The 18,976-nt window shown below is 54.1% G+C and overlaps 2 protein-coding genes across 7 annotated transcripts; both read left to right on the plus strand.

The window, feature by feature from the left end:
- The first annotated feature begins 2,905 nt into the window (after nucleotides 1-2,905).
- On the plus strand, nucleotides 2,906-16,956 carry LOC147360430 (interferon regulatory factor 4-like). 6 transcript variants are annotated; one of them, XM_086332510.1, is made up of 8 exons: nucleotides 2,915-3,324; nucleotides 8,997-9,186; nucleotides 9,482-9,582; nucleotides 10,410-10,506; nucleotides 10,626-10,691; nucleotides 11,451-11,822; nucleotides 12,286-12,404; nucleotides 12,638-14,009. In XM_086332510.1, exons 1-8 carry the CDS (start codon nucleotides 2,923-2,925, stop codon nucleotides 12,746-12,748), a joined length of 1,458 nt encoding a protein of 485 aa, XP_086188636.1. In that variant the 5' UTR covers nucleotides 2,915-2,922; the 3' UTR covers nucleotides 12,749-14,009. The 6 variants fall into 6 exon arrangements, 5 of the variants coding, with proteins under 5 accessions (XP_086188634.1, XP_086188636.1, XP_086188638.1 ...); XM_086332509.1 differs by having other exon boundaries at nucleotides 2,922-3,351; nucleotides 12,638-16,956; XM_086332508.1 differs by having other exon boundaries at nucleotides 2,906-3,351; nucleotides 12,286-14,009.
- On the plus strand, nucleotides 14,011-16,956 carry FOXS1 (forkhead box S1). Its single transcript, XM_086332521.1, has one exon. It carries the CDS (start codon nucleotides 15,703-15,705, stop codon nucleotides 16,693-16,695), a length of 993 nt encoding a protein of 330 aa, XP_086188647.1. The 5' UTR covers nucleotides 14,011-15,702; the 3' UTR covers nucleotides 16,696-16,956.
- Nucleotides 16,957-18,976: the final 2,020 nt, after the last annotated feature.

The following is an 18,976-nucleotide window of genomic DNA, read 5'->3' on the forward strand; positions in this document are numbered from 1 at the left end:
GTCCTCCCTGAACCCCACCTCTTCCTCCCCAGCTCCCTTCCTTTCCCTATCCACAAATCCTAGCTAGTAAAGGTATAGAAGTAGTACCTCCCTCATGCCTGATTTTTTACTTGAATGAGCTCACTTAATCCTCAGGGAGGAAACAAGTTCAGAGAAGTCGGGCAGCTTGTCCAAGGACACACAGCCAGAGTAGGGGAAGCTGGATGTGACGCTGGACAGTCAGTGTCCCATGACGGTTGTTAAAAAGCAACTCCTTCTGGTCTTGAAGGTTACTGGCCAGGAGGACCCACCCCCGCCTACTGGGAATGACCCTTCCCACTTAGAGTTTAAAGGCCAGGGGAGCACTGAGAAGGGAGGGCCTCAGGGCAGCCCAAGATAGCGGCAGACTGGCTGAGGATGAACAATGGTCACCTGAGCTTATTTTTCCTAAACTAAAATTAACTTAGAGTTAAGAGGGATCTGAAATTTCTGTAATCTAATAATCACCTGTACAGGGGTTCTTAGGATGCTCCGAGACCTGCGGGTGATGGGGGAGGCCTAGATTCCAGGATTGAGTGTGGGAGATGGATGAAATAACCTTCACTTGCTGCCCCACCTCCTCGGCATTCACGCAACAACAGTTCATTGAGTACCTACTGTGTGCCAGGCCATGAGCTGGGCACTGAAGACACAGCAGCGAGCAAGCCTCTGCACTCATGTTGCTGACATTCTGATGGGAAAGACCCTGGATAAACAAATAAACAGCTGCTTTGCTGTGTTGGTGGAAGCATTTCAGGCAGAGGGTACAGTACCTGAAGAGGCCTGAGGTAGGAGGGTGTATGGAGAGCGGGGTGGTAGGACTCACCAGAGTGCAGGGAGCCTGTGGTCCTCCTGGCTGGTTAGTGGTGCCACCACCCGCAGGGTTCAAAACATCTTCGTGATTCTGTTGGTGTAGCGCCCTATTTAAAAGCCCCCATCGCCCTCTGGGGTTCCCTGGTGGCTCAGGGGTGGCGATGCAGGTTGGACCTCTGGGTTGGGAACATCCCCTGGAGGATGGCATGGCAACCCACTCCAATATTCTTGCTAGGAAGAACCAAGTGGGCTGCAGTCCTTGGGGTCACAAAGAGTCAGACACACTGAAACAACTGAGCACACACAATTATCTCTGTCATCTCTAGGAGAAAACAAAACCCCTTGATAGGATATTCCAGGTCCTTCATGATGCTCCCCACCCCCCTCATCATTACCTTCACCACACTCTGGCTCAACAACCGCAATAATATTATCACTCATTTATTGAGCACTCTCTGTGGGTCAGGCAATGTGCTGGACACTGGACCTGCATCTCATGGAATCTGCAAGTGGCCCTATGAAGTAGGCTTTGCTATTTGACAGATGAAGAAACTGACCGTCTTGGTGCCCAAGATAGTCAGCTAGCAAGTTGGGGGTGGGGGGCTGGGATTGGAATCCAGGCTGTGGACCCCATCCTCCTCGTTACTATGACTCTGCCCCCTGCCCTGAAAAAAATGAAGAAATTGCCTGACACAATCGAGACTCCTGTTTAGATGCAAGTATTACTCTTGTATTTAACCATCTGAAATTCTCTGTGCCGCTTTGGAGCCCTGCAGTTCCGAGTTTGAATCCTGGCTGTGACTGTAGAAAGGTCAGAACTGGGTGGCTGCTGCCATATGAGGACAGAGAGTGGGGAGCATGAGGAAAGCTCCCTGGCAGGTACACACAAGGGACAGTGCCCAGCCTCTGGTCAGTGCTGGCCCCCATCTTGCTCAGTGCTGGCTGCAGGGAGGGCTGGTTTCTCCCTCTCAGAGCCTCAGTTTACCCAGGTACACAGCCAGCGTGGAGCAGTCTGAGCTCCTTGACCTTTTTCATATCACAATCCCCCTTTGACAGTTTAATGAAAGATACGTGCGTGCTAAGTCACTTCAGTCATGTCTGACTCGGCGACCCTGTGGGCTATAGCCTGCCAAGCTGCTCTGTCCATGGGATTCTACAAGCAAGAATACTGGAGTGGGTTGCTGTGCCCTCCTCCAGGGGATCTTCCTGACCCAGGGATTGAACCCTTGTCTCTTACATCTCCTGCACTGGCAGGTGAATTCTTTACTACTAGTGCCACCCAGAAAAAATATAGAGATGAAAAAATTGCATATACTTCTGGTGGGGGTGGGGTGGGGTGGGGTGGGGTGGGCGGTTGGTATCACAGACCCCACCAGGAATCTATATAAACTCCAGGTACAGCTGTTGGGAGGCCATGTGGGACACTGTTTAGGCTCCTGGACTCTGGGGGCAGAGAGTCCCGAATTCAGATACTGGCTCCCCCAGGCACTAACTGGGTGACCTCAGTCTTCTAATGACAAAATCAGTAATTTTACACATCTCACATGCTGTTGAGACATGTGAGCAATTGAGACACTGCAGGAAAGCCAGACCAAGCAAGCATATCGGGGAGTGGTCAGAAGAAGGGGACTCCCAGTATTTAAGGAAATATTTCTCCAAGGGTGGCTCATGGATCACCTGGATCAGAATCCCATGGGGGACTTGTTTAAAATTCACGTTCCCTGACTTCTTGCCCAGGAAATCTAATTCTGCAGGTCTAGGTTGGAGGCTGGAAGTGTGCATTTTAAACCAGTCTCTGCCTCCCAGTTTTGCCAGGAGTTAGTTTGGTAGGCACTATGCTTTTCCCACCTCTTCAGTCCTGGTCCTGGAAAGAGACTAAGTTTCCCGGAGGCTGTGAAGAAAGGAAAACAGGTGCAGGGATGGAGCAAGGGACACCCTGGGTGCCCGCGGCCCACCCCCCCCCCCCAGCCCCCCGCCCCCCGCCCCTGTCCGGCTCCAGGGACCGGTAGAACCCGGGGCTACTCCACCCTCTACCCTCCAGTGGGTCTTGGCTTCCCACGGTACTTCAGGCTGCCCGCTGTGTAAGGACTGATGCCCTCCAGGCCAGGCGACACAGGGTGGGGCGAAAGGGCCTCCAGGGAGCAGAAAGGAAAGCGAAACTTCCCACACAGACTTTCGCTTTCGCCGCCTCCGCGCTGTCCAGGTGGCCCCGGAGCGCGATCCCCTGTCGCCCTGGGATTCGGTCACCCGCACGCCCCAGACCTGGTCCCCGGAGCACTGCGTTCCCCTATGGCCGGCGACCCCTGGCGGAGGGACGAAGGGAAGGTCTCCGACAGCCGGCGACCCATGGCGGGGGCCGGGGGTCCCCTGCGCCTCCGAGAATGGCTGGTGGCGCAGATCGAGAGCGGGAGCTATGCGGGGCTGCGCTGGGAGGACGCAGGCAAGACCCTCTTCCGCATCCCCTGGAAGCACGCAGCCAAGCAGGGTTACCAGGTGCGGCAGGACGCTGCGCTCTTCAGGGTAAGGGAGTGGGGGCGGGGGTCCCAGGTTTGGTTCCCGGAGGGCTCTGTATGCACACGGTCCCAGCGCCTGGAGCGACCTGATGCGCTGCCACCTCCGGCCACTCGTTCAGCCCTTAACCTCGGCTGTCTCTAGGTTGATGATAATGTTTTCTACATATGGGAGACCCTCCCCTGGGTGCCTGCTATGTCGCTTCAGTGTGTCCAGCTCTTCGGTGTTGTCACCCCATGGGCTGTAGCCCACCAGGCCCCTCTGTCCATGGGATTCTCCAGGCAAGAATACTGGAGTGGGTTGTCATGCCGTCCTCCAGGGGATCTTCCCAGACCCAGGGATCAATGCAGGAGTCTCTTATGTCTCCTGCATTGACAGGAGGGTTCTCTACCACTAGCACCACCTGGGAAGCCCACCCTCTTAAAAGAGCATTAGCCAAACGCTGCATGACTTGCACCATCCTCACCCGCTAGGGTACTTCACCCTCTTCCTGGGGAAATTAGATACCACTGCCATGGGTGGAAATTCCCTCCACTTCCCACCCCTAAACTGTTAACCCCAGCAACTTCGGGACATTTTCTGTGCTTCCCAACCCCAGCCCTTCTCAGGGACCTCCTCCAGGAATGCCTTATCTTTCTTCAGTCACCATTAACTTCCTCCAAACTGTCTCTTTCCCATCAAGGTTTTAACTCGAATCTCTTCCATGAGCAATAAGCAAACAGCCACATCCCAGACCACTGCCACCATCCCAAACACCACAGCTACCTCCAGCTCCTGCTTCTCTGGTCTCCCCTCTACTTTCACAGAGTGTAAAGCATCTAGAAAGGGCCTTCTGATCATCAACGCCCTCACTCATAACCCCTCAGCTCCTCTTCTCCCCACAGCCTGGCTTCTCTTTCTCCTGCTGATGTCTCTAATTGTCTCTAAGAATGCCATTGCTATCATCTTCTTAGACACCCCCTCCCCTGCCTCAGTTGGTCTGCATCTAGTGGTCCCCTTCTCCTCCTTGAAACAGTCTCCCCTGGTTCCCAGAATCTCTGTGTGCCCACTCCACTCCAACCCTCACCTGTTCTCCTCCTGCCTTCCGGGCCCCTGCTTCTCAGCCTCCATCCCCTCTCCTGCTCTTTCGGTGTTCGCAGCACTCCCTCCTGGGCCTCCCTCCTGGTGTCCCACTCTCCTTACACAGCCTCAGGATGGAGCCCAGTGTTTCCCAGCCTCCCCTCCAAGCCCCAAGCCTGCTAGTCTAGCACTCCCAGATCTCTCAAACTCAGCACCTCCTCGGTACCACACTTGTCAGCTCCCCGCTGCAAAATTGCTTTTCAAAATGGGAGATAGCATCACCCGCCACCCAGACTGCAGAGCCAGGCACCTGAACCCTGGCTGCTCCCCTCTCTTCCAATCTCATTCTAACCCATCACCAAGGTGTTTGGCTCTTCCTGCAGAACCGCTCTTTCAGCCATCTACTTGGATCCATTCCCACCATCTCTCACCAGGACAACTGGGTGCCCTGCTTTCCCGTCCCTTGGCTCTCCCCTCTGTCCTCCAGAGGGATCACTCTAAATGTAAATGTTGCCTCTGCACTCCCCTCCTCAGATTCCTTCCATGGCTCCCTGTTGCTCCTGTAATTAAGTCCCAACTCCTCACCAGGACCTCAAAGCCCTGCACGAACTGCTCCTCTCTGGCCTCTGTCCATCTCTCCCCACTCCCTCCCCAACTTCAGACCCAGCCAGATAGTTCTTTCACTTTCCAAATGGTTCCTGTGTCTCTCACTGGGAGACCTTTGTACATTCCGTTCCCCCTGCCTGGAACACCCTCTCCACCTTTACGGGCCAACTCCCATCATGCTCAGCATAAACATCCCCTACTGAAGACAAGCCTCCCCTGATGTATTCATTTGTTTAAAGCATTGAGGAAGCTCTGATCCCACGTCAGCCCTGATCCCTTCTGTTTCCTCCATTGAACAACTTTCCCTATGAATTACAAGTGCCTTGTATGACTCTGCCTCCTCCAGCTGCCCATGGGTTGTGACCCTGAGCGCAGTGCCCGGCTCACAGAAGGAACTCATTAAGTGTCGAACAGGTGGTTACCTGGCCTGTACCTTAAGGCTGTGTGCTGTTCAGAAGTGGGAGATTCTGTGGACTAGCCCTTCCTGTCCCTCTTTGGGGGTGCTTTGATCTATCCTTCAACCCACTAGTGACACACACATGTGACCCCCTGGCTTCACGCCCTCCCGGTACCTCAAAGCCCACAGGATAATGCTTGGCCTTCATAATCCAGCTTCAGTCTGTCTTCTTCCTTAATTCCTCTTTCTCTTTCCCCCAACACATGCAGTAGATCCTCTTTCTTCACAGATAGCATATTGACAAATTCTCTTACTTGCTGAAATTATGTATAATCCCCCGATTGATATTCAAGGTACTTTTGCAGTCATTCACAGAATGAAAAAAAAACAAAAAACAAAAAACTGGGTCACCAGTATGCACATTTCCAGCAGAAGCTGAACAAGGTGACAATCCTAGTTTCAGCTCTTCTACTGTCCTTTCACAGGTATCCTTTCACAGACAATCTTTAGTACCACATTTTTGATACTTTTTGTACTTTCTGTTGGTGATTTCACTGTCTAAAATGACCCCCAAGCCCACACAGTGCTGAAGCTTTGTTAGGACTCCTGAGCACAGGAAGGCTGTGATATGCCTTTTGGAGAAAATACCTGTATAAAGTAAGTTCCTTTCAGATGTGAGTTATAGTGGTGTTGGCCATAAGTTCACTGTTAATGAATCAACAGTTTATATTCAATAAGGTGTCTTTCAACAGAAATACACATAAAACAAGGTTATGTATTGACTAGTTGATAAACAGGATGTATTGACCAGTTGATGTACCAGAGGCGGACAAGGACTTAGCCTTGTATTTCCTTTAGGAGCGATAGTTCAGTGTTCCCTTACTCAGTGTTTCTGTAAATTTTAGGAAACACAAGTACCATGAGTAATGAGAATCAACTGTATACACACCCTCACATACACACATCAGCTCGTCATACCAGGCTGCTCACTGTCCCTTGCGTGCTTCATGCCACGCTTTTGCTCAAGCTGTTACCCTGCCAGGAATATCACTTCACCTGGCAATTTCCTACTCATCCTTTAAGGCCAAATTCAGTCCATCCCACAAATATTTACTGAGCATCTCTTGTGTGCCAAGCACCACTCTGTGTGCTTGGGGGGGGCACAGCAATGTTCCCAAAGATCCCTCTCTCAGCTTGGTGATAGCTCCCCGAGCCTCCAGCCCAGGTTACCTTTGAGTTAGAGCATCATGAATATAATGAACACGTTCTGCAGTAAACAAGCGCGGACTGTGTGCCAGCTGCTGTGCTAAGCGTCTTACCCAGACCACTCAGCTTACACCTGCCACAACCACGTGAGATTAGGTATTATTAGCACAGTTTACGGACCGCAAAATCAAGCCTTAAAGGTCTCACCACTGGCAAGAGACACCAACATGGGAAGTGTGGCTTTTGTCTGGTGTCCCACTAAGCCTGGGATCTCCAAGAGCAATGACTGAGTGCGATTTATCGGTTAAATCACCCCCCACCCCCGTCCACCACTGATTCCTGAATGTGATCAATTCGAGCAAGACATCTCTTGTCTTCCCCTTTGACTTCTCTGCTCCACACTGGCCTTCCTTGAAATCCAGCTCACCCCCATGACCTTTGCCCTTGCTGTTCTTTCTACCTAGAACAGCCTTCCCCTAGTTCTTTGACAGACTCCTTCCTTCTTTTCAATCAGGCTTCAGCCCAAATGCTGCTTCCTCCAAGAGGCCTTTTCTGATAACCCTCTCTAAAGCAGTCCCTCCTATTTTTTATTTATTTAGTCCCTCTACCATAACAGTCAGGCTTCCCAAGTGCCAAGTAGGAGACAGAGGTTCAGTCCCTGAGTCAGGAAGATCCTCTGGAGAAGGAAATGGCAATCCACTCTAGTATTCTTGCCTGGGGAGTCTCATAGACAGAGGAGCCTGGTGGGCTACAGTGCATGGGGTCGCAAGAGTCAGATACGACTGAGCCACTGAACAGCAAACAACAACCATAACAGTCATTCTAATGTGTTTAATGAGTATCTTTGGTTTATATGTGTTCTTGCAAAGTGGGCATTGCTGTTTGGTGTGTGTCCTTATGTACATCATCTTGTGTTGTAGGTCTCATTCTGTATCTTACTTTGATTTCAAGTACTGTGGGTCAGCTTTGGGTCAGCTCTGAAGATCCATTCTTGTTCTCTGTCCATCTAATTTGTTTCTAGATGTTGTACAGACTCTACAGTGGGTATCTATTACACACACACACACACACACACACACACACCCATCTACTTCCCCAGGGATGGACACAAATTTGCTTTCTGAACCACAAATAACTCTGCAGTGAATCTGGTCCCCTCATGAGCTTCTGTGAGAATTCCTTGAGAACTGAAATTTCTGGTCACAGGCTATGCTTTTACTTAACTGGACTAGGCATGCCTGAGTACCCTCCAGAAACTCTGCCCCCATTCCACTAACAGTGTCCACATCCCAACCAACTCCTGGCTTAGCCAACTGGCTAAATTTTGTAAGCTTACAGGTGATATCTCATACTTTTATCTGCACTTCTGTGGCACTAATGAGTCACAACATCTTCTCCTATGCTCGTGGGCTACTGGTTTCCTCTTCTGTAAACCACTCATTGGTGTTCTTTGATAAGATTTTTTTTTTCTTTTGGGGTTGTTCTCTGTTTCTTCTTGATTTGCAGGAGTTCCCATATGTTCTAGATCTTATCCCCTTGCTGCTGATTCAGACTTTGCAAATTTTTTGCCTTATGGTTCATGCCCTCAAAATTTTGTTTATGAAACATTATCTGCCCCCTAGAAGATTTCTTCCTACATAATCTCCTATTAGGTTTATGGTTTCACCTTACTTTTGTTTTTTTGGTCATCTGGAGTCCACTTTGTATGGTGCAGTAGGTGCAGATTTTATTTATGGCTCTCCAGGTAGCAGGTCCAGAGAAGGCAATGGCACCCCACTCCAGTGCTCTTGCCTGGAAAATCCCATGGATGGAGGAGCCTGGTGGGCTGCAGTCCATGGGGTCGCTAAGAGTCGGACACGACTGAGCAACTTCACTTTCACTTTTCACTTTCATGCATTGGAGAAGGAAATGGCAACCCACTCCAGTGTTCTTGCCTGGAGAATCCCAGAGACGGGGGAGCCTGGTGGGCTGCCATCTATGGGGTGGCAGAGAGTCAGACACAACTGAAGCGACTTAGCAGCAGCAGCAGCAGCTAGCAGATCACTGCCATCATTTTTTGTCCCATTGTATTATTTTTTTATTTCTCACAATCCATAATTTGGAATATAATTATTTCTTTTCAGCTGTTTGCAGCTGCCTTCTCCCATTAGACTTGCATTCCTTGAGAACAGGGATGTCTGTCTTGCTCCCCCTTCAGTCTATAATTTGAGCTTGCTCAAGGAGCAGGAGCTCAAGAAATAAGTGTTGGATGGAGGGAGGGAGGAACAGAGGAGCCTAGGGGCAGAGAAAGAGACAGAAGGGTGGACCAAGGCAGTCCTCATCCCTTTGCATGGCACCAGCCCTGTCTCCCAGGTCATTCCTCCCCTATTCCCCTGCTTATCCTCAGGCCTGGGCCATATACAAGGGCAAGTACCTAGAGGGCATTGACAAGGAGGATCCCTCTACCTGGAAGACACGGCTCCGCTGTGCCCTCAACAAGAGTGCTGACTTCTGTGAAGTACCTGAGCGCAGCCAGCTGGACATCTCCAACCCCTACAAGGTCTACCGGCTCCTGTCTGATGGTGCCCACGAGCCAGGTACCATACTGCTCCCTGGAGGTAGAAGCTTAGAATGGCTCTCTAGGCAATAAGGACTCCACCTTGCCCATCTGTAAAATGGGAAAGAGTGAACTTACTGAGCTTAAAATCATGGGCTGGTAAACACAGAAGGATGCTTACAGTTTACCTCCCCATTCCAAAAGGAGGAAACTGAGGCCCAGAGAGAGGCGGGCCTTGCCTGAAATCATGCAGTGAGCTGGGATCATCTCAGACAAGGTTGAAGGGATTCACCTTGGGGCCCAGGAAACCACAGACTATTTCTTGTGCCATCCAGTTACCAGGGCTTGTGCTCCCGGTAAAGAGGAGGGCATTCTTCAGAGCCAGCAGAAGCCCCCGGGAGGAGTGACAGAGCCAGCCTGCAGGACCGAAGAGCAGGTCAGTGTGTCCTTCTAGCCCCTGCAGCCTTGCCAACCCAGTCACCTCGCACCCGTGCCACCCCCGCTACAATCTCCAGTGCATCACCTCATCCTCTCCATCAGGTCTTGGCCATCGTTGTCCCCATCCCTCGATCAGCTCTGCTTCCTGCCTCTACTCCATCTCTGCTATCACTTTCAGTTCCTTCCTTCTATTCTCCTTAACTCCACCATCTCTGTCCCATTGTCTCCATCACCTTCACCTCCATCCCTCATGTGCATCAATCCTATTTTCTCCCATTTCACCGCCTCTCCCCTGTTATCACTGGGTCTATCAGTATGTCCCCACTCATGCCACCAAATCTAGTTCCCTTGTATTCCCTTCACCTTCATCACTTCTAGCTCTCTATCATCTCCCATCATCTCTGTCTCCATCACTGTCTGCATCAGTCTTACTCCACCCGACACATCTCCTCCTTCACTTATGGTCCATTGCTCCATCCCATCACCCTATTAGCCTGGTTCATCCCACTGTCCCCAGTGCCCCATTCCATCCATCGCTCTGTGCCCCCCATCTCTGTCACTCCATCTCCTAATTCAGTCCTAGCACTTCTCTCCCTACCACAATGAATTTCATCTCTGACCCCATTATCTCCAAAAACCTCATCAACTCTCTTTACCTCTGTGGGGAAAAAGAGTCTTCAGCTCTGAAACCTCAAAGCCCCTATTAACCCCAGCTGCCCTCCATTCTGCCCAGACCTCCATCTGCCCCAGTGCAGACTGTCTGGGAACTCCTGTGGCCCACAGGTCTCATCTCCTACCCTTACCACCCTTCCTCCCAATGCTCAGGATGGATCCGGATTAGTCACAGAGGATAAAGACAAGGAGCAGCCCTCCAGGCTAGCCCAGCAGGACTTCCTGCTCCCAAGCCCTTTGGCTGACCACAGTAAGGACTGGGTCTCCTCACCCAACCCTGCCCCCTCCCTGGCCTCTTCTGTGACCTTGATATAGGGGTAAAGGCACCCAGGGTGAGACAATGCCTTATTGCTTCCTCTCCTTCCCCAGGCTACCAGGCACAGAATCCCGTCCACCCCTGGAGCCCTTTGCCGTCTGAGGATTTCAGCAACCCTGGTAAGGAACTGGAAGGCCCTCTCCTCTGACCACTGTGCAGAACTGAGGAGGGCCTAGGATTGAAGCCAAATAGCCTCTGTCTCCCACCCAAAACACCCATGCAGACTCCAGATAACAAGAGCGAACATTTGTTGAGGGCTTAGCTTATGCCAGGCATCCTTCTAAGTCTCCCCACAGCCCTGTAAGATAGATACTGCCATTCCTGGCATTTTACAGATGCAGAAGCCAGACACAGAGATTAAGAACCCTGCCCAAGGCCACACAGTAACCTTGGGAAAGTTACTAAGAGGCCACAGTTCCTAAGTGGCAGTGAGAGATTAGAATCCAAGGGCCTGGCTGCAGAGCCCACAGCCCTAACCACTGAGCATACTGCTAACTGGAGCCTGCTGTTTTGTTGTTGTTGCTATTATTATTATTTCTTCCAGCACTAAAATCCTTGCTGGGAAGAAGCTCCTAGAATTCCAAAAACTGGGGCTAGGAGGGCAGCAGTATCGTGCCCCCATTGTACTGATGGCTCCAAACTCTGATTTTGAAGCTCAACTACCAGTTCCATCCTGGTAGTTCCAAGTATGTATCCGTTGAAAGTAGTTATACTGGAAGCTGTAACTATACACTACCACCACCACTACTGCTAGAATTATTATCACTTAACGGGAGAGAGTGTCAAAAATTCCTGAGGTGGGGGCCGGGAGGACCGCTGGGTCCCCTGCCCGGTTGTGTGGATGGAGAGGGAGCCAGCGCCCGCTCCCTTTCCCGCAGATTGCTGGCTGCACGTGCGCCTCTTCTACCGCGCGGAGCTGGTGCGCGAAGCCACAGCGCTGGCGGCTGAGGGCTGCAGCCTGAGCCCGCGCGCGGCCACCGCGGCCGCCGAGCGACTCCTGGGGCCGCCGCCGAGGGTCGCGCAGGTTCGCTTCCCGGAGCCGCCGGCCAGCGCCCACGTGCTGCGGCGCCTGCTGCCCCACCTGGAGCGCGGCGTGCTGCTGTGGGTGGCGCCCGAGGGCGTCTTCGCCAAGCGCCTCTGCCAGGGCCGCGTGTACTGGCGCGGCCCGCTTGCCCCGCACCGCGCGCAGCCCAACAAACTGGAGCGCGAGCGCACCTGCCAGCTGCTCGACACGCGCCGCTTCCTCGCGGGTAAGAGCGCGACAGCCGGGCCATGGGTTTGAGAATTCTGGGCCTGGGATGGGCCTGGAAACAAAGGACATGACACAGAAACACCGGGAGTGGGAACGAATACGGACGTGAGCCTGTAGGAGGTGGAGGTGTAGGCTTGTGGCGGGCTTGGGACGCTGGGTGTGGGACAGAAACCTAGGACTTGGGCACGTGTTGTCTTAGGGCATTAAGCATAAGGTGGGCATTGGGGCACTGGGCACAAGATAGGCATAGGTGAGTGGCAGTGGGCATGATAGTGAGCCTAGGGCACAAGGCACAGGGCCTGAGAATTAGAAGTGAGACATGAGACAGGCATAGGGATGTGGAAGTGGGCCTGGGCACGTGGGGGATGTGGATTTACAGGACATGGTCAGGGGATATGAGCACAAAGTGGGCACCAGATGGGATCCCCCGACCCCAGACCCCACCATCTTGGTGCCCATAGAACTGCGAGCCCACCTACAAGATGGTTGCCCGGAGCCCGAATACCAGATCCGGCTGTGCTTTGGTGAGGAGTACCCGGGGCCCCCGGACCAGCCCGAGGAGCGGCTCATTATGGCCCATGTGAGTCACTTTCCGCTCCATCGGAGAACCACCCCCCACCCAGCCCCTCTAAATAGCCTCTCGCTGCTCCCTCCAGTCCCAGCTCTACCCCTGACCTGCCATATGACCTCTGATCTGGAAGACCTCCTGTGTGAAAATGCACGTGGAAATGGGTTGTCACTCCCCGCCCCCCAACAAAGTGGGTGGGTAAGGAGAAGGTTGGCTCATTCCTCCACCTCACTCCCACCCCGCAGGTGGAGCCAGTCTTCGCCAGGGAGCTCCTCCTGCACTCGAAGATCCACGGCCAGGTGCCCGGGTGGCAGGTTCCCAGCCTAGCATCCCTGACAGCATCAATCACCTGCTGACACAGCTGAGTCAGCCCTAAGCGGCTTCTTCCTCCTACCATACCCGCTAAAGCAACTCCCCACAGGGTATAGATCCCACCCTAGTCCTGCACCAACTGAGCCAGGGGATTTAAGATAGGTTGGGACAGTGGAAGCCAGTCACGGCCTTCAACCACTCAGCCACCAAGCTGGAGCCTGGGAACCAGGCGCAGAGATAGACAGCTAGACCTGAGGCATCAGGCTTGGAAATCAAACTCAATCTTGAGGCTCCAGAAATAACAATTAGGACAGAAACAAGGCTTGATCTTTTTGTTAAGAGTCGGACATGCCTACACTGGTTTACCTAAAAGTGAAAAGTGAAAGTGAAGTCGCTCAGTCGTGTCCAACTCTTTGCGACCCCATGGACTGTTGCCTACCAGGCTCCTCTGTCCAGGGGATTTTCCAGGCAAGAATACTGGAGTGGGTTGCCATTTCCTTCTCCAGGAGATCTTCCCAACCCAGGGATTGAACCCGGGTCTCCCGCATTGTAAGCAGACGCTTTACCATCTGAGCCACCAGGGAAGTACCTAAAGTGGACTCTAACTGCACTTGATCCATTATAAAGTTTGCTTAAAGCTGAGTTTACTGGGAGTTCCCTGGTGCTCCAGGGGTTAGGACTCTGCACTTCCACTACTAGGGGCCCAGGTTGGAGGGATCCCTTGTGGGGGAACTAAGATCTTGCAAGCCCCACAGCCTGGCCAAAAAAAAGGAGCGAGGGCTGAGTTTACTAATAATTAGACCCTCGGTATGGTTTAGACTGAAGCCCAACCAGTAACAGAACTGTCCCACTTCTGAGGGGTTCTGAGTTTCCAGACCCTCCTTCCACCTGCCACAAGTCTCTCTTCTTTGGAGGGGGTAAGAAGTAGTGGGGGTCGGGGCTCCCAAAACAGAGGACTTGACCTGAACCTGGGGCTTTGAATGCTAACCACTAGACCGCCACCTGTAGATACTGACTTTGGGGAAACCGAGGCAGGCCTAGGATAGGAACCTAAGTGGGAGCCAGGAGTCCATCCCATCCCCAAGCCCCACCAATTTTTGCAAAATGTGAGTTGTAGGGAGTCCGTGAGAATGGTGGAGGGAGGGAACCCCCTCCACCATGAAGGCAGTGACCCTGCCTTGTCAGTTAAGTCACTGTTTTCTACCCCAGATATCAGACCTTTTACCTTTTCTGATTTCTGACTTTATTTATTGGAGTTCTCCTACAGATGGCAATGTAATAAATTTTTCAGTGATATATAAATAAGCCACTTTTACAGAGGAGAAACTGTGTGACTCCGCAAAGGACAGAAGTCAGTCAAATCACTGTTTTTAAAATTCATTCAACAAATGTTTATTGAGCACCTACTCCATTTCAGGCAAATGCTGCACACTGGGGATAGAGCAAACCATGGTCCCTATTCCCTTGGGGGTCACAAACCTGTTCCCAGTGGTGACCCAGTAACTGTCCTCTACCCCTGCCCCTCACAGAAGGAGTAGTATATTAAGGAGTTCCAGACTTCTGAGTTGAAATCACAGCTTTGGTCTCTCACTAGGTGTCAGGCAAGTCACTTAACTTCTCTGAGCCTCAGATTCCTCATCTACTCAAAAGAACCTATGAGGGCCTCTGGAGCAGAGTTGGTCTGAGAAGTAACTGTCGAGAGGGGAGGGGAGCTGGCCTGGCATGTCAGTGGCGCACAGGAGGTGCCGGCTGACTTGGTTGCTTGGGGCTGGAAGAGAACGGTGGAGGTTGCTTCATCCTTCACAAGCCTTGACTGTCCTGGGCTTCACTGTACCCCCAGCCTAAGGCTGCAGCTATCAGAGAAACTCAGCTCAAGGTGACAGTCCTTGTCATGCCCAAACCCTTACTCGGTGCCAGGCTCTAAAAGAGCACTGGATTCTGTGTAAGCTTTGCCACCGCCTGGACAACTGCAGAGTCATCAGCTCCATTTTAGAGATGGGAAACTGAGGCTCTGCCAGAGAATTGGTTGAGAGCCTCTTGGAAGGGGGATGTCTCTGGCCTGAGGTCTGTCCTCCCCATTCTAGTCACTAGAGGGCGCCAGCGCCCAGCAAGCCGGGTTTGGGCTGGCTCTCATGACCACCCCAGGTGCCCACGTCTTGCAGACCCCAGTGCTAGAAGGGCAGGGAACAGTGTGACCCCGAGTGCTCTGCACTTCGGGGAGGAGAAAGAGAATCACGGGCCTGGGAAGAGGAGGAAAGGAGAAAGAGGAAACCAGAGGTGGGGATTCAAGAGGCCCTGAGGCTCTTCTCACAAAGCTCCCTGTGCTTGAGCTCACAGATCCTACCTCTCCTCTCTCCTGAGAGTGTGTGTGTGTGTGTGTGTGTGTCTCCCTCGTCCTGTCTTTGTGGATTTCTTTCTTTCTCTTGTTCAGTGATTCTTTTTCTGTGCTCTGTGCACGTGTGCACGTGCGCACGTGTATGGGGCTGGCTCTCAGTGTCTCCCCTTTTGCTGTCTACTTGCTGTCTCTTGTCTCTGCCTCTGTCTCCTGTGTGTTCCTGTCTCCCTATTATGTCCCCACCTCTCTTCGTCTCTGTCCTTCCTTTCTTCATTCTCTCTATCTCTGCCTTGATCTCTTTTTATTTGTCTCTGTCTCGCCCAGTTGCACATCCCATCCGTCCTCAACCACCACCACCAGGCAGCACATGTGGGCTGAGGGTCTCAGTCCCTTCCCTCCCATGTCTCCTCACCCTGGGCAGCTGCTCACAGCTTCCCAATCCTGGCCTCTCCTGCCCGCCCCTCTTGGGCCTGGGGGGAGGGGAGCGCGGGAGGAAGGGAGGGCAGCCTGGCGGGCCCACCCCTTTTTGCCTTTCCAGGCTGGGAGGCTGGGCCAGTGGGCCTTTTAACCAGCCTGGGCAGGCTGTGCCGGACACCAGCCCTGGACACCGTGCCTGGCCTCTGCGGTTCCGGCAGCCCGGCCAGCCCGGCCAGCCCGGCCAGCATGCAGCAGCCACCCCCACCCGGGCCCCTGGCCCCTGCGGCCGAGCCAACCAAGCCTCCTTACAGCTACATCGCCCTGATCGCCATGGCCATCCAGAACTCTCCAGGGCAGCGGGCCACACTCAGCGGCATCTACCGCTACATCATGGGCCGCTTCGCCTTCTACCGCCACAACCGGCCGGGATGGCAGAACAGTATCCGCCACAACCTGTCACTCAACGAATGCTTTGTCAAGGTGCCCCGCGATGACCGCAAGCCGGGCAAGGGCAGCTACTGGACGCTGGACCCCGACTGCCATGACATGTTTGAGCATGGAAGCTTTCTGCGCCGCCGCCGGCGCTTCACCCGACGGGCAGGTGCTGAGGGCACCAAGGGCCCCACCAAAGCGCGCCGTGGACCCCTCCGAGCCACCAGCCAGGACCGAGGAGCCCCTGACGTCGCAGCTAGCAGACAGTGCCCATTCCCGCCGGAGCCACTGGAACCCAAGGGCCTAAGCTATGGGGGTCTGGTGGGGGCCTTGCCAGCCAGCATGTGCCCGGCCACCACCGATGCCAGGCCTCAGACACCCTCAGAGGCCAAGGAGATGCCCACTCCCAAGGCTGCAGGCCCAGGGGAGCTCCCTGTGGCCACCTCGTCTTCCTCGTGCCCTGCTTTTGGCTTTCCCACCAGCTTCTCTGAGGCTGAGGGGTTTAGCAAGGCCCCTGCACCCATCTTGACCCCCGAGGCCACCATCGGGAGCAGCTACCAGTGCCGGCTGCAGGCGCTGAATTTCTCCATGGGGACTGACCCAGGACTGGAGCACCTCTTGGCCTCAGCAGCCCCCTCCCCTGCACCATCCACCCCTCCAGCCTCCCTCCGGGCCCCGCTGCCCCTGCCAGCTGACCCCAAGGAACCCTGGGTTGCAGGCAGCTTCCCTGTCCAGGGAAGCTCCAGCTACCCACTGGGGCTGACCCCCTGCCTGTACCGGACGCCAGGAATGTTCTTCTTTGAGTGAAGGCCAGCCGGCCTCAGGCCGTCCCTGCATAGCCCCTGCCAACTACGCCCTCCAGGTTGAGCCTGACTCTGGGATCTGGGGAGCTCTCAAAGGATGCGGGCCTGGCAAGCTCACGACAGCTGGGACAGGAAGCCAAGATTGCAGCGGTGAACACTCAGCCAGCCCTAGGGCCTCTGGACAGACTTGGGGGTGAGGGGAAGCAGGGCCCCCTGGGGATTTACTCTGTGGCTCTCAGGGCCAATAAAGCCAGTGTGATGATGAGGGTCAGTCTGCTGGATGGTTGGCAGCTGAATACCAGGACGCCTGGTTCCATGTAGAGTGGGTGTGGTTGTGGGGTTGAATGGCAGGGGCAGGGGACCCCGGATAAAAATGTCCCACGTGAGGCTCTCTACTGCTGGGGACTTTCTCAGGGGGTTTCCCAGGAAGGCAGAGGAAAGGGGAGCAGGGAGTGGGAGAGAGAGAGAGGAGGGATGTAATCAGGAGAGATGCCCAGCAGGGTTGGGGCTGGGCGGCACTGAGTGGCTGACCCTCCAGCCCCAAAGTCTGTGACTTGGCTCCCTCATGATGAGCAGCCACAATACCTGTGACCATTTGTGGTCTTTATCCTGTCCTGGGCTCATATATATCTTCTCATATATATATCTATCTATCTGTGTGGTACAGAATGTTATCCCCATTTTACAGTGGTGGAAACTTGAGGCTTAAAGAATTCGGGGCTCACTAGCTCTGGCTCCAAATGGAAAATGAGTGGCAGAGAAGAAATCCAAACCAGGTCTGTGTGGTTCTACCTGCCCCGCCCCCCCACAACCAATCCTAACTTGCAGTTTGAGTGAGGCTGCAGGCTGGCACATAGGGTGACCCCCCTCAGGGGGAGGGGGGCATTTTTTGAAGCCTGGTGTGCCAGGTCTAAAAAGCCACCCCTCACCCCTAACACAGACAGGGAGCCCAAGGCTCAAAAGGCAGGCACACTTCCCTTGTCTGGATTTCCCACGTGACTGGGAGACCTCCCTGAGCCAACACCTCTCTGAAGTCTCCTGGTGTCTCTTTAAGAAAACATTTCCCTCTTGGTGGGAGGGGGTGGCTATCTAGGGTACAGCTCAGAAGAGACTGAGCCCTGACCTTTGACCTTCTTCAGCTGCCCCCTTGGGTGGAAGCAGGAGAAGTGGGTATATTCATGTCCCCCATCAGAGGAACAGACTTAGGGACCTGAAACCTCTGTTCCCACACCCTCCAACACCAGGCTTGCTGAAGCAGATGCCTTTCTTCCGGGACCTCAGTCCCCTGTGTAGGGAGAGAAGACGGGAGCCAAGGATTCTTTGCTGGAGGCTCTTGGGTCCCACAAAATGATACCCAAGAGGCTAGAGACCCCTTCATCAGGCAGGCAGCCCAGTTCCCTCCAGAAACCCCCCTCTTGGGCAGGCGGCCACGCTGGCTTCAGTCTCTGTGGCTCCCTCCTCCCTCGGCCAGTCCCCTGAGGCCTGGGAGGAAGCGAGCCCGGCTGGACGGCCCCAGCTGTCTGGTTCCCACAGACTCCAGAGCTGGGGTGGAGGGGGGACCTGCAGGGTAGGGGGCTCTGTGGGGCCACAAGGGGGTGGAAAAATGCCTGGCCAGTATGAGGACCCTCCCCACCGTGTGTGCTGGGCCCCAGCCTGGAACCCATGGAGCAGCAGGGGGACGTCCTGTCCCGTTCGGGCGGCCTTGTGGCTGAAAGGGGACAGGATGGAGCCCCACGAGTGCAGGGCAGGGTGAGAAGAGGTTCACACCACGGGGTGTGCCTGTGTGGGTCAGTATGACTCAGGGTGTATGTGTGAGAGAGAGGAGACAGAGAGATGCTCAGAGACAGGGACAGATTCAGGGCGCGGGGGTCCTATCTCAGCTGGATCAGAGAAAGAGGCCGCTGCCGGGCGCTGTTCCCTGTGGTGCATTCCTGTGGAGACCTGGTGACCCCAGTCCCTTCCCAGCCTGTGTCCTGGAGCTAGTAGGAGGATGGGGAGGCCGGCCCAATGGGAGGAGAGCCCAAGCCTCGGCATCCTGCTCCACCCACCCCTGGAGGAGGTTTAGCATCTAACTGGGGTGGGGGCTTTGGGAGAAGAAACTGCACCCCCTGCCCCCAGTTTGTGGTAGGGGAACAGGCAAAGGGGTCAGCCACACCCAGAGCTGGGCAAGTCCCCTCCATGTCCCTCTCAGGTCCCCTCAAAGAGTCCAGAAGTGAAGATGGGCCCCTCAGCCCCAGTGCCTAAGCAGGACCCTGGGCTCAGAGCCTGCCTTGGACTTGCCATGT

This window comes from Bos grunniens, chromosome 13 (genome assembly GCF_055505025.1).
Source record: "Bos grunniens cultivar Pamir isolate PY7600 chromosome 13, Bosgru_T2T1.0, whole genome shotgun sequence".
Lineage (NCBI taxonomy): Eukaryota > Metazoa > Chordata > Mammalia > Artiodactyla > Bovidae > Bos > Bos grunniens.